This window comes from Mugil cephalus, chromosome 20, assembly GCF_022458985.1.
Source record: "Mugil cephalus isolate CIBA_MC_2020 chromosome 20, CIBA_Mcephalus_1.1, whole genome shotgun sequence".
NCBI lineage: Eukaryota > Metazoa > Chordata > Actinopteri > Mugiliformes > Mugilidae > Mugil > Mugil cephalus.
The window spans coordinates 17404015-17426930 of record NC_061789.1 but is presented as its reverse complement, the minus strand read 5'-3'; the positions used below and the strand labels follow the sequence as shown (position 1 = coordinate 17426930).

The following is a 22916-nucleotide window of genomic DNA, read 5'->3' as shown; positions in this document are numbered from 1 at the left end:
TTCCCTCTAAATATTTAAGGAATGCTATATATTTTTATGCAACAGTCTCTGTAACACGTAACAGTCCAGGTATTTCATATGCACCAATCAGACACTGCCTAGTTCAGGCATATGGTGTCTTCAAATCTTCTCCAGACCTGGGACTTGATCCAGATAACCTCTGCTGATCATATCTGCCTTCTGACTGCCTACGTTTTCTCGAGTATGTTATCTAACAAGCTGGTTCATGCAATGGAACAACCTTTGATACATAGTTCAGATACATTTGTGCCTGCCGACCAAACATGGAGTGTCCATGATGGTGCAGCTGCAGGAGGTATGCATGCACACCAAAACTGTCCTAATTTGAGCTCTTGCTTAAGCCACAATATAAATGCTCGGGGCTAAATGGAGGTCAGGTCTAGTCCCAGGACAGACTCAAGGGCCAGAAGGCCCAGGAAAGAAACGGAACAGGATGTCCACACTGTAAAACAAGGAGGAATGTCTTGAACAGTTGATTCAAAACGAAGGAGACATTTCCCATGACACAATCCCTGCCATTTCCTGGGGGGGCTGAGATTTTGTATACAAACACGTCCTGCAGAATGCCAAACCAGCAGGTCAAACAGTGGCCCTGAAGGTTGCCGCTGACGCAAGTCCAGTAGTGCACTATAAACCTTATACAAACTGGTATTTCAAAAACTCTATTTCAAAAATGGCATCCATTTACAGACATGAGTGGCCCTCAGCTAAGTTTCTGGGATAGAAGTTTAGCTATACCCCTTGACCCCACTGCCATACTGTATTGCCTTTCTCCAGAAAGACGGTTTTTCTGTCTTGAACGTGAGGCATGCTGAATTGCAGACTTGCAGCATGGCCATTAATAATGCATTCAGACTGACTGGAAATTCGCATTTAAGTAAAATTCAACCCAAGGCTGTAATAATACATCTGTAGAGTTTCAGAAAGAGCTGGAGTTGAAAATATGTCGATTCTCCCTGAGTATAAGTGCGCTCAAAACCATTCATACTTTCCACAGATCCTCTCCTGTTTCAGCTATGATGATTTTACCAGGAAGCTCCACCGCCTCTATATTACCTTGTGTGAGAAATGCATTTTCTCAGGCTCTCTCTTTACACTTTAGCGAAGTAAACCTGCCATTAGCTTCATGGTCATCAGAATAAAATGATTTGTGGAAGACACATCTCTCATCACTTGACAGTTTATAATCGTGATGATAAAGTTATAACTCCCTGGTTTTTGGTTTTATCATTCTGGATTGAATTCTCAGAGGAGGGAATTCTTCCGATCTCTCAATACAGTCCCAATTGCCCTGTAGGCTGAATGGGTTTCACAGAACACAGGATATTTGCTATTTTTATCACATAATGCTGGAACATGCATTGTGTCATGCCCAACTGCAACACACACACACAAAAACAAAAGATCTATCACATTACCTTTTTGGCCTCATCACTTCAGACACTAGTTTTAAATAATTTGGTAACATAAACATACTGGCACAGGGACAACACCAGGCAAAGTCACATATCACATAATGCCGTTCTGTCTTAAGTATTACAGTTCCTAGTGTTATATGAAGCATTATACAGCATTTATGCAAAAACTCTTTGCCGTTGGAAGGTGGTAGATTTTACTAAATAAAATAACAAAGTACAATCTGATCAGCATGTGTTCTACATTAATAGTTTTATGGGTCACTGAAATTTTCAGTTATATGATGCAGGATGCTGGTTTCTGTTTTGTCCGACTGTGGGATGTTATCTCCTTTTAAAATGTAAAAATAAACTCCAAGTATCACCTTCTCAAGGAAGTCATTTTTCTTGCTCTTATCAGGCTAATGTAGAACCCCTACCTTACACTACATCAGCTTACAAGAATGACAGGCATCAAACTCCAAACCCTTTTAGAGCACGTTCTAATCAGCCTGTTTAACCTGTACTTGCATAGTAAGGTAACATCTCGGAGAAATCTATGATCTGCAAGATTCACTTCAACTGTAAAATCAACCCCATTTAACTTTGTCGCCAGGTAGAGCGTGACATTTAAGCTCACCACAACCACCACGATACATCTTTAGCTGTTTCACTTCTGCTCATCTCTTTCACATGGGACATCCTGTCGAGTACATCTGTTCCTGCAGCCACTCAGTGCTATTATAAATCATGTACTGTGTCTACACCATGCACTTATCATATGTATCTTGTTCTAGAAATGCATAGGTCAGTGTGAGCCCCAGTCCTCCACAGGGTTACAAGAATAAACTGGCACCAGAAAACAGTAATACTTTTCCTCCTGAAGCAGTTGTAAATACTTCTTTCACTGTTTGCACTGTGGTCTCAGTGCAGAATCTATGATCACAAGGCCTGCTGCCAGCACAGTGTGCAACAAACACTTGCCCTTAAGCCACACTGCTGTACATGTGGGATACCCTTGTTGTTTCTCTGCACAACTGTAAGGTCCGCAGAAGTCTATTCACTCTCAGTGCTGTGGGCCTGGTTTGCCCAATAGGTTTTTCCAGGCCACTGTGGCCCTCCACCAGACCTCTTGATAATTACAGGGAGGAGATACAAAGAATACAAAGAGAGACTGTAGACCACGTGTAGCAGCAAGATTCTGAACTGCATTAGACCATGGAGCTCAAACTGTACCATGCTGCCAGAATGGATTCAGAGACAATTAATGAATGAAGCAGAGTGAGTGTATGGGCTGGTGAATACAGAACAACATCAGGTTGAATTATCCTCTGACATTTGCCTTTTTACATAAATTAAAACTATGTGAACACAATAGCAACAGCGAGCGTGATATACCTCATGGCCTCTTCTTCAAAAACACTTTCAACACAAAATGCATGCGTGCATAATGTCAAAATATTGCACAAGTTCTCTATTCAAACTCCGTCACTGTAATAGCAATAACAAATGGATGCATGAAGCATAGCATAAAACCAGTCTGAGGTCATCCAGTTCAATAGTTTGAACAATGCCTGGGAGTTGTAGATATTTGAAAGAGGTTCAAGGCTTGTTGTTATCTGTCCCACAGACTCCGGGACAGAAGCCAAGCTGATGCCATCTCAAGGGGAGGGACACAACAAAATGGCAGGAAATTCCTACTTGGTTTGCTCCCTTCAGCCAAAGAAATTCTTTTCAAATCAGGCAGCTGAAATGTTCCATAAAGATGCAAGTTAGATTTTCACTGGCCAAGGACGCTGCTGGGGGATGGCCATGTGATGGTAACCATTTAAAATCAATAAAAATAACAGCAAGGCCAGACAGAGGGGGAAAACAGCACATGAGAAAAGTCTGCCACAACTACATTTTTCTTAAAATAGCGTATACAACGCTGGCTCACAATATGAACCAAAGTGGTCGGGCTACGAAGTACCAATTTTGAGTGGACAAATTTGATTATGTGTTCCTCATAACATTTCCTGAGGATGAGCAACATTCAAGTACAGTATGTCTCAGCAGTCAACATTAGTACCATTACTGCTTTATTGCATTACTTAACTCTAATTTTGTTAAGGTCATCTATAACAGCATGAGGCGGATAGAAGTTTTTGTTTTGTTTTTTTGAGCTTTGTTGCCACCTAGTGAAAATTCCCTCACATGCACATGATGATTTAATTAAAACAAATATTATAACATATATTTCCAGATTCCTGCTAAGAACTTGCACGATTACTTGAACCACCATTTCTGAACTGTAGCTGTGGTTGGAATTTGTTACTTGAAGATTTCAGTCTGATTTGCAATAGCTTTTATTGAAATCTTTCAATCTTAAACAACTGCCATCACATGTGACAATGCTTAATATTGTAAGGCTTAAAAAGGCACTTTAGTTCAGCTTGGAGTCCCTGTACAATCATAATCATCATAGGGATAGTAAATGTAAAGAAATAATCTTAGTATGGCATTTTCTGAGCTTTCGTCAACTGATTTGGACATAATATCTGGATATATAGAATTGAGATCCCAACTGAGACCTGTACAGAATACTGCAGAGTATTACTTGTTGAGACATTACTATTATTATTATTGCAGAGACATTACTTGTTGTGGACATTGGAGTCTGCATAAATCTGAATGGAAACTACTGCAGCTGAATGGTCCAACAGCTTTCTGTCAGGCTTGCCTAAAATAGGAACTTCCTTCAAAATAAGCCTGGGAAAAGGATGCAGAATCACATGAGAACGACTCTCGTTGTATCCCCCCTTGGTGCATAAAGTCAAACCTATTGTCTTCCTTTCTGGCTGTTGTCACCTTCATTGTGGTTTTGTCAATGGAGTCCTGAGAAGTCATTGTAGTGCAATACTTTATGGTACATATACTGCGATACTTTGCTGCCACCTGGTGCCCTAGTGCTCATATCAATAGTGTTCTTAATTGTTAGCCTAATAGCATAATTGCCTAAGTCATTTGAATTACTGTTCATATCAATAAAAATACCAAAGTGCTTTCTAAAAAATCGTGTTTTTTCTTATTTTCTGAAAACACTCAAATATGACTTGGGCAATTATGCTATTAGGCTAATGAAATGTCAACCATGGCCAGTGAAGTTTAATTTTCTAGGGTTGAATATTATTATTTCAAATAATTAGGATATATTACCAAAGTCTAGGTACAACCAGTCAAATATATATAAATTATTACCAAGATGACCAAGATTAATTAATTTTCTGTAACCGCTTGTCCTCAGGAGGGACTCCTCCCGCCCAACAAACAACAACCTTTTCCCCACATTTTAGGATGGGAAAAAATGTAAACAATTCCAGCAAGGACATGAGAAAAATCAGAGGTACTGCAGGTGGCTGAGGTTAACTGGCCTTGTGATGGTTATTGTGGCAAAAACACAGAGAAGACTTTTCTCATGCCTCCACCCCATTGCCTGGCTGGAGTTTCATCCCCTTTCCTTCACTTGGGTTATGGTTAGTATCCAGACAACATGGATAAGAAAGTCGTGCTGATCACAGGATGCTCCTCTGGGATTGGTCTCAGCCTGGCTGTCCGGCTAGCATCTGACCCCGACAAAATATTCAAAGGTAACCATAGCTGCCAATTGTAGTCTGTTACCATATTCTTCTTCTTAGAGAGCTTGCACTGGAACAGAACCCACGCAATCCACGCATACAAGATGTGATGTGAAGAAAATGCAGAAAATGTCACTTTTCATTATTTGCGGTTGTACTGCAGTCCAGTGCGTAAATCACTTTTAAACTTACCTCTCATTTTTGTTAAGTCTACGCCACAATGAGGAACCTGTCCAAGAAAGAACGACTTTTAGAGAGTGTGAAAGGCCTGCACAGGGACACCTTGGACATACTTCAAATGGATGTGACCGACCGGCAATCCATCCTGGATGCAAGAGACAAGGTTGTGGAGAAACGAGTGGACTTCCTCGGTATGGTTCTGTGTCTGTGTGTGCTCTGATTAATACTGGAAAGGACTTTATTTCTGTGTGTTCATGGCCTTATTCAACACTACTCACAGTGTGCAATGCTGGTGTGGGTTTGATGGGGCCGCTGGAAGTGCAGTCTTTGGATTCAATGAGGCAGATTCTTGAGGTTAACCTTCTAGGTACCATCCAAACCATCCAGGTCTTCCTGCCAGATATGAAGGCCCAGGGCCAGGGACGCATTCTCGTCACAGGCAGCACCGGAGGACTCCATGGTGAGCTAAGCAAATCGCTGAAGAATCACTGAAATTTTTTTGTATATAAATCCTATGAAAACATCATGATGCTTGTTACCGTACACAGATTTAATGCTCCCATAGGTCTCCCATTTAATGAGGTTTACTGTGCCAGTAAATTTGCGATAGAGGGTGCATGTGAGAGTCTGGCTGTCCTCTTGAAACACTTCAATATCCAGTAAGTTTTGACATTTGTTGCTTCTTGCTTCTTAAAAGCCATTTGAGTACATGAAATCTGTTAAATGTCAGTTGGGATAAACTGCTGACTGAATGCTTCGTTCTGCAGTGTGAGTCTTATTGAGTGTGGTCCAGTGAACACTGACTTCTTGGTCAACCTGCAAAAGGCAGAGCTTGGAGATGCTTCCCTCCAACAGGTTGATACCCAAACACTCAGTCTCTATGAAAAATATCTGCAGCATTGCAATTCTGTTTTTCAAAATGCAGCCCAGGACACTGAAGACATCGTAAAGGTATGCTGTTTGTCTACAGTAAATCTCACACAAAATATGTTTAGATCGATTCGTTTTTAAAATGTGTGTTAAAATAAGTGCACATCTTTCTGCTTTCATGGGTTTGTTACTGTCTTCAAGGTATTCCTAGACGCCATCCAGTCAGCTAGCCCTGCATTCAGATACTTCGCCAGCAGCGTTGTGCCAGCTCTTGCCAAACTGAAGGTCACAGAACCAGATGGCTCACAATACATCAGCGCTATGAGCAAAATCATTTTCTGCCCCGACGACCAGTGATTTTCCACATGTCTTGTTATTAACCAATCCACTAGTTTGTGCAGACCTGTCTCTTCTTTTTCTTTACGTGCAGACATTTAAATTTCCTCACCTAATATCGATTCCTCAGGACAGTTTTTGACTCACTGCTGACTGTCAGATGGAAAGAAGAGTAAGTTAACAATTCACTAAGTGAAGCTTGTGCTTCGCTTATCAGAAGTAACACTCCTCCTACATAAACTATGCACAAATAGACTATTTTCCACTTGGCTGCAGGTGGATTTTGTTTTTCTGTTTGGTGATATCAAAGTCTTTACATTCGTCTTGCATGACAGTATTCTTGCTACACTAATTGGCATATTTATAATAGCACTGGTAAACCTCTGGACAGATTCCACATTGCTGAAAAGACTCCAAGAATTTTGATTGGGTATATTTGAAAGCATTAAATACCTTTCTCCGCTGCAGTGAATTATTTAGTTGCACTGGATGTGTTTCTTTTTTGTTCCTTGCTAAAATGTGTGCCTTAACCTGCCTATTCTGGAATACATAAATAAAAGTAGCTTCATTTTATAATTTCTCCTCCACACTTATTGATTAAATGTACTGGTGTTGTTGCGACCTCTGCACCACATTTCTGTCCATAGCAATGGAAAATGATATTAGTTAATAACAGAGATAAAGCATCAGACGTTTTTTTGTGTGTTTATGGTAACCTAAAAATGATGTGAAACTACTTATTAATCAGTCAAGTATGTATTCAAATAGATAGTTTTATCAGAAATTCTGGGAATTTTGCTGTAAACTGTTTTAGGGTAATGCATGCATGCTGTCTACTAAGTATCTTTTATACAGTAAGGGACGACTAAGATTGACTGACTGAATAAAGGCCTGTCGCAAACACAAAAATCTGTGACGTCTTTAGAAACCAGTGACATCAATACAGTGGCTTCATGACACCACCGAGCAGTTTAGTGACTTTGTTAAATGTCCTGTGAAAACATAAGCAAACACAAAATCAAAGTTCATCAAAGTTAAGAAATGTTAATGTAATCTTCCGTAGTGGTTGTGGACGAGCGGTTGAGCTTTCGAATTACTGAGCTGTATAAAGTTAAGGGATCAAAGACATGAAAGAGGGCCAGCTGGAAGAGTGTCAACTCCCTGTGTAACACTTGGCTCTCTCTGGCACTCTTAAGTCCATGAGTATGTTCTTTCCTAACATGAGAGAGGTTATTGTGTCTGTACATCTAAGACTGACATTTCCGGCCTGTCTTTGATAGGATTGACTTCTTAGATCTCTCCCTGATCATGTGCCCTAATTCCGCTCTGAAGATCCTGAAATGGATCCTGGCTTACCTGTGTTACCACACAGCCACTTAACAGGGCAGCACTTTGGCATTTTAGCCTCTTAGAATCAGCTGTATTATAATATATTATAGATCAATATAATGTGTATATGATAAAGGCTGCTGTAAAAACATACAAAACTCACATTCAGTTTTCCAACAATTAAAGGCTCATTTGTATTTATATTTTGTTGTTGATGTGTGGTCACATTTTCAGTGCATATTGAACATTACTAAAGTCATCTGTACAGATGACCTTTATTCTCAAGTCCAGGTTCATCGTGTACGCAGGACACACTAATATTAGACTTTGGCTTGCTTGCAGAAGCCTTTAAAAATTCCGTGAGCTCAGTTTCATGGGTATGAGTACAAACCATTCATCACATTCGCCTAATTTTCTTAGAGTGAGTTGAATAAAAATACACATTTCCTTTTAATCTATATATTGTTTAAATATATTGTTTTAATTGAGTTTTGTCTAAATGACCTCTGGCTTTGAGCAATGGATATTAACTCTGACCTGTAATGTCTTTATTTATTAACGACCAAAAATAATAATAATAATAATAAGTAAAAAAAAAAAAAGATACAGAACGGTTTATAAAAATAGCTAAATTTAAATGTTCAATGCTTCAGAAACGGCCTCTAACTACAGACAGTCACTGATTAAACGAAAAGGCAAATGTGACCTTTTTGAACCACCAAAAACAAACAAGATGAATTGTGAAATAAACCGGGTTGTCCGATGAAACTGATAAGTCTTATTCAAAACCTTTCCCCTTCAAAAGTCACCTGGCATTAAAAACTCCTGCTTTGATTGGCCAGAGCTGGTGGCATCCCGTTACGTCACGACAGTGCTTATTGGGCAAGCGGAGCCATTCATGAGGCAGAGCGAAGCCGGGCTGCAGCAGGTGTGCCGAATTCACGGACGTCTCCAGAGAGCCCAAGAAGTTTTTTATCACAGACTCCAGAATGAGCGGCAAAAAGACTTCTCTGCTCCTGAAAGCGCTCTTGGAGATGTCTGAAGCCCACTCCTCAAAGGTTGCGCGGGGAAACACCAAGAAAGCAAACTTCAGGTGAGTCTGAGTGGAATTTTCCCACCGAGATGCGGGCATGGGCGGAATACGTAGCAAAGGTCGTTTTCACTAGAAAATCGATAGCGCTGCTATCAAAGAGCTGCTCTGGCAGCCACGTTATTCAGAATGGTAATAATTTACACCATCTGACTGTCAGCTGAAAGCTAATATACATTCACTTAATTTTGCTTGATAAAATTGTGAATGAATGCCTGTCTTTCCCTGGGGGGAAAACTCTTGAAAGCGCCTGTGAAAATGGTAAACTGATGCTCCACATTGCAGCCAGACTACTGTCCTTACAAACCTATGATTTCATCTCTTCAGACACTTGGATTCTTGTGGCATCCTGGCAACAAGGAGGGCTAGCCTCCAGCTCTGCCCCGCCATCCCCATTAGGACACCCAGCCGCAGCTTCATCAACCTGGCCGCTCCCATCAGCACCCGCAGGATGGAGTACACCGAGTGCCGGACATTAAGGTGAGTATCTATGATTAAAAAAAAAAAAACTGTGTAAGGAAACAATAACACGATTTAACTAACAGAAGAAGAACAGAAGTTAAAGGAAAGGGAAATTGTCAAAATGTCCCCTGTCTTCATGTGACGATGTGCTTGCTCTGTGTAGGTACACTCCAGAGCAGATGTACAATGTGGTTGCCAGTGTGGACCAGTACCAGCACTTTGTTCCTTGGTGCAAGAAGTCTCGGGTCATGAAGGGACGAAACGGCGACGTTCTGGCGGAGCTCGAAATAGGTTTTCCTCCCATCGTTGAGCGATACACCTCGGAGCTTACCATTATTCCAAACCACCAAATCAGAGTGAGTCCATGTTCTGATTGCTCCAAAAAGCAGCTGTTACAAACATTTCTCCAACAGTGTACTTTGTATCCTATAGCCAGTATTTGTGCCTTTCTGGTGCTTAGATTAATATTTCTGCCACTCTGCAAAGAATTAGGTAAAATATGTGTGGCCTTTTTACTTGTAGATGACCACACAAATGGATTGAAACCCTTTTGATTCAAATAATCTCTGGGATTCTTGCAGTCTGTGATAATCAAAGCATCTTTTATCCTTTAAAACAGGCCGTGTGTACTGACGGGTCTCTCTTCAGTCATCTTGAAACACTGTGGAGGTTCGCACCTGGACCCAAAGATGCACCAGACTCCTGCAAAGTGGATTTTTATGTAAGTCTGTGAAACTGCAGCGAAAGCGAAACAATGAATCTACAAACCAAATAGTTGTAAAGGGATAACTCAGGACTAGGGATAACTTAAGGAGAGACTAAAGCCTTTGTCCCTGTAGTGTTGTGAATGGATTATCGACTAAGAGGAAGTGTTGAGTAAAATCTTGTTAAGTTCTAAATATAGTCTCCAGTAACACACGGATGTGCTTGGATGTCTGAAAATACTCCCGGGACAGGGAATTGACAGGCGTTTGACCTTAATGTTGGCCCAGACTCAGGTTCTGCCAGGATGTGGTTGGATTTCAGTAGGACATGTGAAATCAGGGACGATTCGCAAACAGCTTATCATTAAACATTTAGGGGAAGTAAAACAGAAGTAAAAATGAACAACTAAAGAGAGTTCCACCAAGAGTTACCTTACATGCTTGTCCCCATCTTGTCTCCACTGTAGGTGTCATTTGAGTTCAGGTCTCTCCTGCACTCTCAGCTCGCAAGCGTCTTCTTTGACGAAGTGGTCAAACAGATGGTCAGTGCCTTCGAGTCTCAGGCAGCAAAACTTTACAGGAACCAGCGGGAGGCCTCATTGAGGAGGCGGTCCACATGAGACAACAATTTTGACCCCGAGCGTCCACTTGGACCTTAAACCAGGGCCTGCCAGCCAGCTGATTTTACCTGCAATCAACATATGGCTTCCACAGAGGACTGGACCTTCTTTTTCTATTCTCCATTGTCTTACTCTTGAGTTGTCGTGCACATGGAATATACTTAGAACTATTTATTTATAAAAACACCATCTCATTTATTAATTTATTAACTTTAATGTACATGTTATGTTTGGAGAGAAACACACTAATTGTTTTGAATACTGATGTGGAACACTAATGATCTCTTAGTACAACTGTGGGATAGTACGCTGATGAGTGACTCCAGCTCCAGCTTTTCTTATCCATCATTTTCCATCAGCGGAATTAAAAAGCTGTTGTATTTTAGTACACCTACTGCAATGTGTCATTTGTATGATCTTATTTTGTTAAATAAATATTTTTATTTCTTTTTCTTGTTTGAAAATGTGGCAAACAACCTCAGCGCCTGACAACGGCTTGGCAAACCAATAGTGCAGTGGATCATATCTATAACTGGTTTCTATTTGTCTTTTTGTGTAGGATTTTTTATTTATTTATTTATTTTTTAAAAAAGGGGGATATGAGTACTGGAGGGGAAAGTCACAGCTTCCGAAAACCAGTGGTTTAACTACTGAGCGACAGTTTTTTTTTTTTTTTAAGGTTGATATGACTTTGAAAGGGCATGTGCAGCAGAGTTTTCCTAGCAAACTGTTTATGATAATTTTTTACAGCACAATGTACAATGGGAAAGATTCATTCTCTACATAACATCACAAACAATTATGTCCGTAATCCCTTTAATTGTGCTTGAAAATGGTCTAAAAGAGTCTGAAATGAACAGTGGTCCATGGAGTGCTGCAGAGGTATACAGAACAGGTCATGTCAAAGAGTTAACAGGGATTAATTCTGTCTGTGAAATGTTTATCTTCAGTATGATAACACATGTTGATAACAGCAGACGAGCAACATCAATAAACTGAAGACCTGTGGATGATTAAGCAAAATGAGTACATGCCACCTTTCGCATATTAACCATTAATATCTATTTTGAATTTAGGCATTCCTGCACTGATACATAAAATCTGTGTGTTTTTTTCTCTTGGTGATCACCTTTAAAAGCTTGCGTTCTAAGTGTGCTTTGTGGAAGATATTTCAGTTGAATCAGGGTGCAGCCTGACATTTACGAGATATTTATGAGCCATTTATGTTGCAACGGCATAACAACTTGCTGAATGGCATGTTGCAAAAAAAAAAAAAAAGATCATACTCTGTCTGCTCTTTGTTCTTGAATACGCATATGCATGTGTGTCTTTTGATACTCAAAGCACTTTACAGGCACTGACACATCTACCCATTCACTCACAGCACACACACACACATTCACACAGCAGTGCCACACACTGGGAGCAGTTGGGGGTTCAGTGTCTTACTCAAGGGCCCTACAGCATGTGCCAGTTATGTAGTGACAGTTACGTACTGCAGTAAACACAGTAACGTCACTGTGTTTGATTTTTTACAGTAGAATGCTATAAATCGTACAATAAAAAACACAGTAGTTTGAGTATTACTGTAAAAATCACAGTAGACAAAGGATTACTGTAAAGAAAATCATAGTACCGGAATAGTACTGTAAATACTTACGTAAACTTCTGTAACTACAAAACCTTTGATTTTTTTATCACAGGTTTCGTCCCTTTATATCATATTGATGTCTTCTTAGCTCATCATTACATTAGACTATTAGGGGCACACATGAGGAAAAAAACTTATAGGAGGTACATTTTTTTCATCATGCACTTTGAGAGAAAAGTCAAAATTTCGAATTTCAGTGTGTGAATGACAAAACAAAGTGAAAGAGTTTTTAAATTGTACAGTGAGAATGTGAACAGTGATCAACTGTTACCTATTATTAATAAACAAGCACTGTAAAAACTACTGAAATCACAGCATTTAATAGTTTTTTTTTAATTTTACAGTAACTACAGCAATACTATTAGTAATATGTTTTACAATGTATCAACTGTAAAATATATTTACAGTAATCGACTGGATAATTGTTTCCAGCTGTTTTACAGTGTTGGACCACCCATTCTATTTACTCGGCCCCTTATCTAATCTATAAAGTTAAAATTTAAACTTGTTTTGAGTAGGTGGTTGGATGTTTCCTGAAACGGGAATCTTTTGTTTTACACAACGCCAAAGGTATATAAAATCAGAGAACTGAGAAGCACAAAGATGAAGAAGTTTGCCATCCTCATTCTAGCATTCAGCTGCTGCTGCTGCCTTGGTGAACCTGAAATCACTGAAAACAATGACAAACTTCAAAATCGCTCAGGATCAAACAATGGCTGCAACATCTGCTGCCTCACCTCCATAACTCAAAATCTGGGGACAGTGGAAGAGAAAGTCTCAAACATGGCAGAGAAAATAAGACTTCTGGAGGTCAAGCAGCAAAACACTGAAAAGGAAGTCTTGGAGTTACAGAAACTTACTGGAGGTAAGACAGAACGTGATTTTGTAGGAATTCATAATGGAACACAATTCTTGCCTTTATAAATTGTTACCTCTGATTTCTTTGTGGTAATTTGTGGTGGATGCTTTCAGGTGCTCCTCTGGTAGCCTTTTCTGCTGCTCTCAGTGATTCCAGCCCTGGAAACACAGGACCTTTCACCACTGCTACCCCTCTGCAGTATAAGAAGGTTTTCGCCAACGCTGGCAGTAGCTACAACCCTTCAACAGGTAGTAAATGTGTAAGAATGATACAGAGCAAGAGAGAGAAAGACATAAGAAATTGTAGAATTTAATCCACTTTCCTTATTTTCACAGGCATTTTTACAGCAATGGTCAAAGGAATGTACTTTTTTCGTTTCTCAATGTTCAACAACCTCCAATCCGTTCCCAACTCTGTTGTGAGCCTCATGAAGAACAGTCAGAGATTAGTATCAGTCTGGGATACCTCAGGGTCCGACTCCAATGACATGGGCAGCAATGCTGTGGTCATACCTCTGGAGGTCGGAGACAATGTGTATGTGGAGCTCCAGGCAAACAGGGTTGTTTATGACGATGGCATGACCTACAACACCTTCAGTGGTTTTCTGCTCTTCGCCATGTAACTCAAACACTGTGATTGCAGGGTACATGGCTTTTTATGTTTTCTTTATTCACTCAGCTAAATGGTAGCTTGAAAAGTGGAATCTTTGACATTGTAATATTGTCCCACAAACAGCTTTATAAAAAGATCACTGAAAATACAGAATAACTTATTATGGAAATGTAACAAAATAAGATACGCAATTATAGATATGATAAAAGTAGACACCTAAAAGTAGAAAAATCTTCTGTATTATGTTTTTTTCTACAAATGCCTAGGTCATCCTTGTGCATGCCTGTTCTTTGAAAGTTGTCACAACAAACACTAGACTAAGGATACAGTTTTGTCCTGGATTGTTGCTTCATACTCCTGTTCAGTGTAACCCATGAATAAACATTCTAAACTCGAGTTGTGAGTTGAGCTGATGACGAAGAAACTAAAGAATCAATGTAATCAATGGCTATCTTTGTTATCTGTGAAAGAATGTAATAAATTCAGCTATAATAAATCAAAATACCAACAGAATGAATAGATTTTGAGCCTCTGTAGCAGGATAGTCCATTGATAGATTCTCTCTTGGTGTTGTTTGTCCCAAGACATCCTGCCAACTTTCTTTTGTCAAGGAAATATTTTAAAAAATATCTCCCTGTATGACTTCATGTAGTTTGGCACAGATTTACACAAGTTCCACACAAGTCTTCACAGCTGTGAAGTTCGGCAAATAATATACATGTATTTTTATTTTCTACAAACTTATGTAGGATTTTAGAATTGAAACTTCAATACGTACAAACAACATTTTTTTTTCTCCACAAAATGGATTTATCCATGCCAGAAGACAGGTTTGGGAAAGCGAATCACCATTACCCAGTCTAGACACACATTTGCGGTTTTACCTGAAACTAAGGCAGTTTATTACCACATCCCGTAAAGAAATATCAACCTCTATGCATGTAGGTCTGTAACAAAATACATCTGAATAATATAAATGTTGTACAAAATACATGTCTTTCTAGCTACACTTAAAAGGTATACAGACTGGTCCCCAGTTGTGTCCCTCATATTAAAACAACAAAGTTCAATGCATCTATTCAAGGTCTCAAAGAACATTGTATTTATACAGTTTTTTTGCTGAGTATGAACCTATTTTTTAACCGTTAGTTTGGCTGAGCAGAATATCTCCCCGTGGTCATTGGTGGCCTTACAAGTGTAAACATTGGTGTCATTGGGGCCGACTTTCATTAGAACCAGGGTACATCGGCCATCTTCCTCATACTCTATCTGCACAGTGGATGACTCCACCACAGGTTCCTCGCCACACAGCCACACCACCTCTGGGTCAGGGTATCCTGCCAACAAAGATAAGGGAGTGGGGCATTGAGCAAAAGGCAAAACCTCTGAAATGACGCAACACAGCCGTAAATCAGAGTTTTATGTGTTCAGAAGCAAATGCAGGTATGTCAGGCCTGAGCTGAGACCAGTACATTGAGACAGCCCCATGTCCTGTAACTGTATCTGGCTAGAACCTGAGACTGGAATGTTTCTATTTTAGGTGTCAAGTCTCAAATTCATTTATGTCTGACTTGAATCCAAGTGGGTGTGTACCTGTGAGATAACATGAGAGACGGGCGCTGGATCCCTGAGCTACTGTCTGGTCTTTCAAGCTCTGGGTGAACTGCGGCGGTCCCTGCATCTTACGCTCCAGAGACTGCAGAGCATGTTCTGTCTCAGGGTCCAGGGATAAGTCTGGGAGAGAGAAAGAGAAACAAGGAAGACGTAGGTAAACGTGCCAGACTAAACCAGGACAGTAAAACGGTGCTATTAAAATAATTAAAATGCACGTGTCTCACCTTGTTGAGGGCTTGTGGGAGACACAGAGCTGTCACTTTTAGTCAATAGAGCCATTCTCTTAAGGGCTAACATGGCCTTGCCGGCTTTCTGTAAGACAAAATTTTATGAGAAAATATAACAAAACCTCAGACCCAAATAACTCAGATGGGGTGATACTACCTTCCACTTCTGCCTGGCTAGAAACCTCTTCATCTTGTCCTTGGGCAGACTCTTTGTGTTGGCCAGATCGCCAGAGTCAAATGCTGCCATCCAGGGGTGGGCAAGGGCCTCTGCACATGACATCCTCTGTCTGATAAATACAAAAAGAAATTTTTAAGTGATCAAGCGATGATAGTATTTGTAGAAAAAAAAATAACCGTGTGCTTAATAAATCACCTGGTGTCCTTGTTGAGCAGGGAACTGATGAAATTTTTTGCCTGTTCTGTAATCTCCTCAAAGCTGTCCTCATCAAACTCCCACTGAGCTGCCGTCACCAAGGCCAGGGTCTCTGCATCACTGTTTCCCTGGAAAGGAGACTCGCCACTCAGCCTGCACGACAGAACAATTTGACATGTAAACCTGTGTCCACTAGGTGGCAATAAAAAGCTGAAACTTAAAACTTCCTGTCACAGTGCAGTCACTCCGTCATTACGCATACAGTGTCTTGTTTGGACTTTGAATTTACCTGGAGCCTTCTCAGAGGCAACTTACATTAGGTCAGGTAACAGATGCACATGAACACATGTGACTGGATCCTAGTTTGATATAATATATTTGGATCCGCTTTTACATGGTAAATATGAAACTTAAGTTAACTTAACACACCCACTGGATGAAACCCGATGAACAGGTAGCATGGACACCAGCCAGGCAACATGTCAGCCTCACCAACAACTGCAGTGCTAATTAACTCTTATAGTCACTTCTGTGTTTCTGTTTGGTTACTTCTCCCAACTCCTGAGTGAAATGTCTGACTCTTTAGCTGCTAAGATCTCTGCTACATTTACCAGCTGTTTCTATAATTGTTTGTCTGTCATTGTAGTAGGTAATGTACGGCTGATTGTTGGTTGGTTGCCTGATGGTGCTAAAATAATGGGACAGAGATTAAACTATGAGTTGAGCTTGTTGTAAAGATAGGTAGATCCAATTGCTTTCCGCAGGGAAGATAGAGCTAGGCTTTGTATCTATTGTACAAACAAGTATTACTCAACTTCTGTTACTCAAGAAATTACATAAATTGCATTTGAAATGATTAACTTAGAGCCACCAGGGTGGCAGCATGACTCACAAGATGTAGCAGATGACCCCAATGCTCCACATGTCAGTGGCAAAACACACGGGCTCATAGTTGATCACTTCAGGTGCCACAAACTCAGGTGTCCCGTGCATTACCTTCAGAGGTGTATTGCCATCTGATGAACACACATCATGAACCTTTACTTTGACATACACGGTAGTTGAACAAATAAATACAAAGAGGGTTGCAGTTCACATACCAAGCCTGCTGGCTAATCCAAAGTCAATTATCTTAACGGACGTGCCGGTGGTGTCAACGCACACAATGTTTTCTGGTTTGAGATCCAGGTGGATGATGTTCTGCTGGTGCATAAAAGCGATTCCCTCCAGGATCTGCTGCATGTAGCGCACACTGGCAGGCTCTGTGTGCTCAAAGCTGTCATCGACAATACGTTCAAACAGTTCCCCACCTGCAATGCTACAGACAGACAAACTACGGTGAGGCGGTGCGTACACCCAGAATCTTTGTTGAAGTAAGAATTCTGCATGATGATACCCACAACTCCATGACCATAACCATCTCAGGCTTGTGGTCGTACGCAGCCAAACACTGAACTAGTTTGGGGTGGTGCAGGTAGTTCATCAGTTCTATCTCTTTACGAGCAGCCTCCCTCTCTTTGGCACGACGTCCTTTGTAGAACTTTCCAGCGCACACACGTCCTGTCTCTTTGTGAGTTAGCTTGAAAACCAAGCCAAATTTTCCCCTGTCAGTGTGATGACATAGATGGAACTGTTACACTATGACAGATCTTGAACCAGTCACAATGGATTGAGCAACAACAAACACTGGCAGTTAAACACAGAGATGAACCCTTGACTTAAACCAGTGATTCTATGATTCTTGTAAAACCCAATGTGGTGTACAAGTCTGTACATGCTTAAATGGTACCTTAATCCTCACTCTGCTGCATTTGGCAGAATGCCCCCCTCCTCCCACACATTCCGTTAAAAGGTCAGGTTTCCTTTAATTTTTTTTAATTTTGAAACAAGTTTTTAAATGGGAATATACTTACATGCCCAGTTTCTCATGCAAATTGTAGTGATCTGTGACTTTGTGAGTGGAGTCAATGGTGACGGAGTAAAACATTTGAGGGGCTTCCTCTTCTTGTGCTTTTCCTACATCCACAAACACAGAGGCAACCGTTTTAAAATACAGCTTATTACATTTAAATATACAGTATTTTAAAATGTAGAGTCGTAAGCCATGCCACCTCACCTTTCTGCTCCATCCTAACCACTGGTGACACTGGTCCCGGCTCACTTACTCCCACTGCGTTGTAGGCCCTCACCCTGAAACAGTATTCCTGTTGCGGCAGAAGCCCGGACGACACTCTGTACGATGTACTTTTACACTGAGCAGTGAGTTCAGTCCAATCCTCAGACTTGGCGTCTCCTTGATTCTTTACTTCAACCACGTATCCCAGTATGGCGTTGCCGCCGTCGTAGCAGGGGCCCGACCAGGACAGCACAAGACTGGATGCAGAGACAAGGGTGACCACCGGGCAAGAGGCTGGAGGCTCTGGTCTTTCTGGTGGGAGGATGATTAAAAATAAAAAGATGTAAAGTAGCTGTTTCACTTGGTCATGACATGTCACAATGTGTGATGTCTCACCTATAACAGAAAGTGTAAGCACGTGTTGAGCTGAGCTCTTGCGATCCTTCACTACAACAGTATAGCGACCCGAGTGCTGTGGTTTAGCCTCTGCTATGACCAGTGTGCTGCTCCCATCTGTATTTTCCACCCAAAGCTCCTGACCATCCACTATCTAAAGGTAAAAACACACGGTGGTGGTTGTGGTGGAGCGGGGGTATAAAGAGAAGTATTTTTTATTTATTTATTTATTTTTTATTTTTTTAATAGCCTGTAATTTACTGTACCTGTTCTTTGTTTCGGATCCAACAAGACACGACAGGTGGGTTTCCGATGAATAAGCACGTCAACTTGGCAGTTTGTCCTGCCTTCACCTCGAGATGCTGCGGGGGGTTATCAAAATGTAACACTGGGCCTGCGAAGACAAAACAAAAGGCGCAGGGTGACTAAAGCTCACTGTTGTGTCTAGTTGAATTCAACAGCTGAAAGCTTAAAATATCACGCTGGAAGGAAACTCCAGAGTGTGGTGTGTCGGTGTCAGATAAAGACAGAGACCCTTATGTCCTTATTATTATAGCATACAACAGACTTAATGTCTCAAGTGGAAACATAATGCAAAACAGATGACCTGCCACACGCAAGCACAACCAGTCCTTGTGTAATCAAGTGTGTTAACCGATGCTACTTGCTCTTTGAATACACCGTCTCCATCTCAGGTCCCTAATATGTTTTGCACGCTCACAGCTGTTTACTTAAACAAAGAAAAACTTTAGGCACAAATACACTGTGCAGTATACAATGCTTATACAGAATTATCCTGTTTTTGTTTTAGACAAAAAATATGAGCTGAGTCACCTCTCATACATGAAATATTCAAATACTGTGGCACCGCAATGGTAAATTTGACTGGTCAATCTGATAAAATGATGTTTAAATGGCTTTAGCATCCAAAGTTTGCCTTCTGAGTCTTATCTCTTACCCCTTAATACCAAAAAACTAAATGTCATATCCTGGGCCCTCTTAACAGGCATCCACACCTTAGCATTTGAGCTTTTATCGCGGTTTTGTTGCAGCGGCCTACACCCTAAGGTAAAGTTTCCCAGTATAAAGCACAGCCACCTAGACACATTATTGCAAGAACAAAGGTTAAAAAGAAAGGCGCAGCTCCATGAAAAACCACAACAGCGCAAACACTAACCAGGCTCTAATGGATGAAGTTTCATCAATATAAGAAAAACAATGCGAGCCAAAGCAGGCAGTGTAGCGAACAATAAACAGAATGGTGGGTGGATGATGGAAAGACAGGTGCGCTGCATGTGGATCATTTGGCAGAGATAGTGACTAAAGAGAAAGGGAAAAAAAAAAAATGAACTCACCTGTCCCTGAGTTAGCTCTCTTCTTTGGGAGGACTTCTGCAGAGACAAATGAAGTGCAGGTAGTTTAAGCAGGGAACGCTAGAGGTGTGGCTCTGTTCTGACTATGGCTATCAGTTTACAGACACAGCAAGTTTTACTGTGCTGTCCACTGTCCACTTCCCTACATGGTATTCCCGATAGGAGCGAGTGGGTGTTTCAGGGAACTACACTGCTGTGACAATTTCTATGCGACTGGTATACATGGCCTCTAACAGCCAATCACACAAGGACAGGGGAGTGTGTTTCCTTTTATAAATATAACGTGGATATCCTGTAGAAGTAGAAACAATGCTAAGATATGCCCTTGTCCATCACGTATTGTATATCTGTTGTTCAATGCAACAGGAAGGCAATTGAAAACTGTTTTTGTGTAGGGGTTCCTTATGCGATTACCTTTTGGAGACAACAGGCTCTGTTTAGCGGAGTCTGTGGGAGACGTAGAATGAGAGCCTTTGAACTTCTGTGGCTCATCTCTGGGGACCTGCTGTGCACTTCCATTTTCCGCTGTGCTCTTGGATAAAGAAGTGGGGATCTTTGCGACGTGATTCCGCACACCACAGATAGTCTCAAAGTCTACATTGGTTGTGAGTGAGAGCAAAAGGAAAAGAGACTGCGTCAGAAATGGGACTGTGAATAGCCCCTGCTCCTGCTTTCCAAAATAAATCCTGCTTTCTTATGACCAGCTTGTAATTAGCAGAGAAGTCTCGTTCTCGTCCGTTAATTATTTCTGAGTGCGCCCCAGCCCCTCACCTCTGACAAACACAGCAGCGCTGCAGGATGTCTTCCCTGCATTGCTTTCTGCCAAGCAGGTGTATGCACCGGCGTCCTCTGGCAAGCACTCTCTCACCACAAATTTCACCTCCCTGCCATTGAAGGATGCATTTCCAAAGCGTGCCACTTCACCTGCCCATAGGAGCAAATAAATAAGCTATAAACACTCTTTCCTGATAGTCTAATTTTAACTGTTTGAAGTGGGTCCATCACCAACAGCTCGCTGCATATTCTGGAACTGTTTCAAACTAACATCATGATCCCGCCTTGTAAATTGCCCCCGCTCACCATTGTGCAGCCACACAACTTTGATTGGCTCGCTTCCTGTGAGGATCCCGCGTAGTGTGATGTCACGGCCTTCATCCACACAGCAGTCCTCCAAGGGCTTTACAAAGACTGGCGGTTCCAGATGTTTATTGGAGGAAAGCGTAACAGACCCTGGATTAGGAAGAGAGGTGTGGAAAGAGAAATTGGATTGAGATGAAAGAATGTTTACTCGTGTATGACCATGCCCTGTCAGCTCTCATTGCAGCCTTTAAATTCCCCACCCTTCACACACATCATTTTATTATCTGTCACTGTTTCTTTAATGAGAAGTAACACCAGACAGTCATGCCTCTGAAATGAAACATGCTAATAGCCTTCCGTCAAACAGTCTACACCACCTTTTCTGTTCTTCCTTTTCTCTCTTCTTAAAAGTGCCACGCGAAAAGAGGTCACCACTCACTAGAGAAACACGTAACTGAGTGAATGTTGCCTAGAATTTGTCGTTCTTTGGTTCTGTGAAGTTGAATAAATCAGATCAGCTTTATAAACGACATAAACTGACACTGTGTAATCTGTACAGTCAGGTGCCATTGCATATGTAATGTAAATAATCTATATTAGGCGCTGAAATCCCATGTAAAACCTTGTGCAGTACTCTAGTTATGTTTTAACCAAACATGTGTTTTATCGTCAACCTTTAGCCAGTATTTACAATGCTGAGTTATTTACCATACATTGTGATGTTTGAGCAACAAATGCTCAGTGAGCTCCTACTTTGAGCTGCACCGCCTCACATTCATATCTCGACACTTCTCTCTTTATTTTTTTTTTTTTTACAATGATCATGTAAAAGTCTAAACTCTATATAGCATGCCTGTGTGGTCAACGTTAAATGTCAACCGAAAATGAAACACTGAAAAACCTCAGACGTGCACAAGGCCAACTTTTTGTTAGTCAGTTCCTGAAAAACAAATACAGTGCTCTACAGTTCTACAGTTGTCAGCAGATGTCTATGATTCAAATAGTGTTTGTGAGATACTTAGAATATTGAAAGAACTCTGGGCAATAAAGAGGATAAATGTGGCATATTAATAATACTGAATAAAACTAATTTAAAACAATACTCTGTGGGTGCGTGGGAAATCAAATGTCCAGTGTGGACACGAATGCAAAAGGTCCCCAAAACAATAAACAATCAGTTAACTGGACAATCAAACATACGATAAGCATAGCACCGGATATTAACTTCAAGGGCAACAAACTGTGTGAAATGTGTCTCTTTTTCTGTGGAAAACAGCGTCTGCCAATTTCACTTTGTAATGTTGATCTAAAAGTGCCAAAGAAATAAAGATCATTATCATTGTTATTATTATTGTTTTTACACCGGGACATGTGGAAAGACCTGGTTACGGCCGCTGTCGCAACACATCAGCCCCTTATCAAGAAGCACTGGCTTGTTCAGACTTGCTTGTTCAAACACCGTCTCTAATAACATGACCGATTTAACCAGTATGAGTTTCGATACAGATGCACACAGCCGTTCAATATCAATCCCCCCCCTCTCTGTCACGCGGCTCTTACCTGTATCAGATGATTTGACTGAGGTCCTGGTGCCAGCAGCTCTTGGCTCCTTCCCTGAAGCCGATGATGCACAGGGTGCCTTGATCTGCATCCTGAAGGTTGACACATAACGCTGTTTGCCGCCATCACCATTCATGTCTGTTTGAGAAAAGGTCCGGTCTCTGAACGGAAGGACAGACGAAATTTCACAAAGTCATCTCCTGGGCTGATTGTCACACTTCCTTCCACCAGTCGCTGTGGCGTGGGCCTCTGCAGCCTGCCCTCTCTCACACTTCAGTCCCTCGTTCTCACTCTCTGCCGAGCCACTGAAGCTGTGCACTCACTCCTCACACATGCTACAGCCCTCTTTTCTCACCCTCCCCTACACAAACTCCACCTACATGACAAATGTGTCTGTTTTGTTTTGGCCATATCAGCCAGATAGCTCCTTAT

General features: G+C 41.1%; 4 protein-coding genes across 7 annotated transcripts; 3 read left to right on the top strand and 1 right to left on the bottom strand.

Moving 5' to 3' along the window:
• Positions 1–4852: 4852 nt before the first annotated feature.
• Positions 4853–6972, top strand: hsd17b1 (hydroxysteroid (17-beta) dehydrogenase 1). The gene is made up of 6 exons (XM_047572298.1): positions 4853–5044; positions 5242–5403; positions 5493–5672; positions 5778–5871; positions 5980–6163; positions 6284–6972. The coding sequence occupies exons 1-6, from the start codon at positions 4948–4950 to the stop codon at positions 6437–6439; spliced, it is 873 nt and encodes a 290-aa protein (XP_047428254.1). The 5' UTR covers positions 4853–4947; the 3' UTR covers positions 6440–6972.
• A 1668-nt stretch (positions 6973–8640) lies between these two features.
• On the top strand, positions 8641–11072 carry si:ch73-141c7.1 (coenzyme Q-binding protein COQ10 homolog, mitochondrial). Its single transcript, XM_047570947.1, has 5 exons — positions 8641–8840; positions 9165–9317; positions 9463–9655; positions 9919–10020; positions 10471–11072. The coding sequence occupies exons 1-5, from the start codon at positions 8737–8739 to the stop codon at positions 10621–10623; spliced, it is 705 nt and encodes a 234-aa protein (XP_047426903.1). The 5' UTR covers positions 8641–8736; the 3' UTR covers positions 10624–11072.
• A 1731-nt stretch (positions 11073–12803) lies between these two features.
• LOC124998364 (complement C1q-like protein 2) lies at positions 12804–14258 on the top strand. Of its 2 annotated transcripts, none has more exons than XM_047572713.1 (3): positions 12804–13139; positions 13250–13381; positions 13469–14258. In XM_047572713.1, exons 1-3 carry the CDS (start codon positions 12878–12880, stop codon positions 13753–13755), a joined length of 681 nt encoding a protein of 226 aa, XP_047428669.1. In that variant the 5' UTR covers positions 12804–12877; the 3' UTR covers positions 13756–14258. The 2 variants fall into 2 exon arrangements, with proteins under 2 accessions (XP_047428669.1, XP_047428668.1); XM_047572712.1 differs by having other exon boundaries at positions 12811–13139; positions 13247–13381.
• Positions 14259–14441: 183 nt separating this feature from the next.
• On the bottom strand, positions 14442–22803 carry mylk5 (myosin, light chain kinase 5). Of its 3 annotated transcripts, none has more exons than XM_047572709.1 (17): positions 22485–22803; positions 20925–21074; positions 20616–20768; positions 20259–20438; positions 19827–19862; positions 18738–18865; positions 18472–18625; positions 18076–18387; positions 17873–17975; positions 17360–17563; positions 17060–17277; positions 16852–16975; positions 15960–16112; positions 15744–15873; positions 15584–15671; positions 15339–15479; positions 14442–15082 (listed from the first exon to the last, which is right to left on the bottom strand). In XM_047572709.1, exons 1-17 carry the CDS (start codon positions 22618–22620, stop codon positions 14877–14879), a joined length of 2616 nt encoding a protein of 871 aa, XP_047428665.1. In that variant the 5' UTR covers positions 22621–22803; the 3' UTR covers positions 14442–14876. The 3 variants fall into 3 exon arrangements, with proteins under 3 accessions (XP_047428665.1, XP_047428667.1, XP_047428666.1); XM_047572711.1 differs by having other exon boundaries at positions 20616–20772; positions 22485–22633; XM_047572710.1 differs by lacking the exon at positions 20616–20768.
• Positions 22804–22916: the final 113 nt, after the last annotated feature.

Bases quoted from the DNA above. Each gene is read 5' to 3' on its own strand.
- hsd17b1 (XM_047572298.1), top strand. From the start codon at position 4,948: ATGGATAAGAAAGTCGTGCTGATCACAGGATGCTCCTCTGGGATTGGT. The intron at 5,872-5,979 runs GTAAGTTTTGAC...TTCGTTCTGCAG, and splicing joins TTGAAACACTTCAATATCCA to TGTGAGTCTTATTGAGTGTG. The intron at 6,164-6,283 runs GTATGCTGTTTG...ACTGTCTTCAAG, and splicing joins ACACTGAAGACATCGTAAAG to GTATTCCTAGACGCCATCCA.
- si:ch73-141c7.1 (XM_047570947.1), top strand. From the start codon at position 8,737: ATGAGCGGCAAAAAGACTTCTCTGCTCCTGAAAGCGCTCTTGGAGATG. The intron at 9,318-9,462 runs GTGAGTATCTAT...TGCTCTGTGTAG, and splicing joins ACCGAGTGCCGGACATTAAG to GTACACTCCAGAGCAGATGT. The intron at 10,021-10,470 runs GTAAGTCTGTGA...TCTCCACTGTAG, and splicing joins CCTGCAAAGTGGATTTTTAT to GTGTCATTTGAGTTCAGGTC.
- mylk5 (XM_047572709.1), bottom strand. From the start codon at position 22,620: ATGAATGGTGATGGCGGCAAACAGCGTTATGTGTCAACCTTCAGGATG. The intron at 17,976-18,075 runs GTGAGGTGGCAT...TTGTGGATGTAG, and splicing joins GGTTAGGATGGAGCAGAAAG to GAAAAGCACAAGAAGAGGAA. The intron at 17,564-17,872 runs GTAAGTATATTC...TCACACTGACAG, and splicing joins TTGCATGAGAAACTGGGCAT to GGGAAAATTTGGCTTGGTTT.
- LOC124998364 (XM_047572712.1), top strand. From the start codon at position 12,878: ATGAAGAAGTTTGCCATCCTCATTCTAGCATTCAGCTGCTGCTGCTGC. The intron at 13,140-13,246 runs GTAAGACAGAAC...GGATGCTTTCAG, and splicing joins GTTACAGAAACTTACTGGAG to GTGCTCCTCTGGTAGCCTTT. The intron at 13,382-13,468 runs GTAGTAAATGTG...TTATTTTCACAG, and splicing joins TAGCTACAACCCTTCAACAG to GCATTTTTACAGCAATGGTC.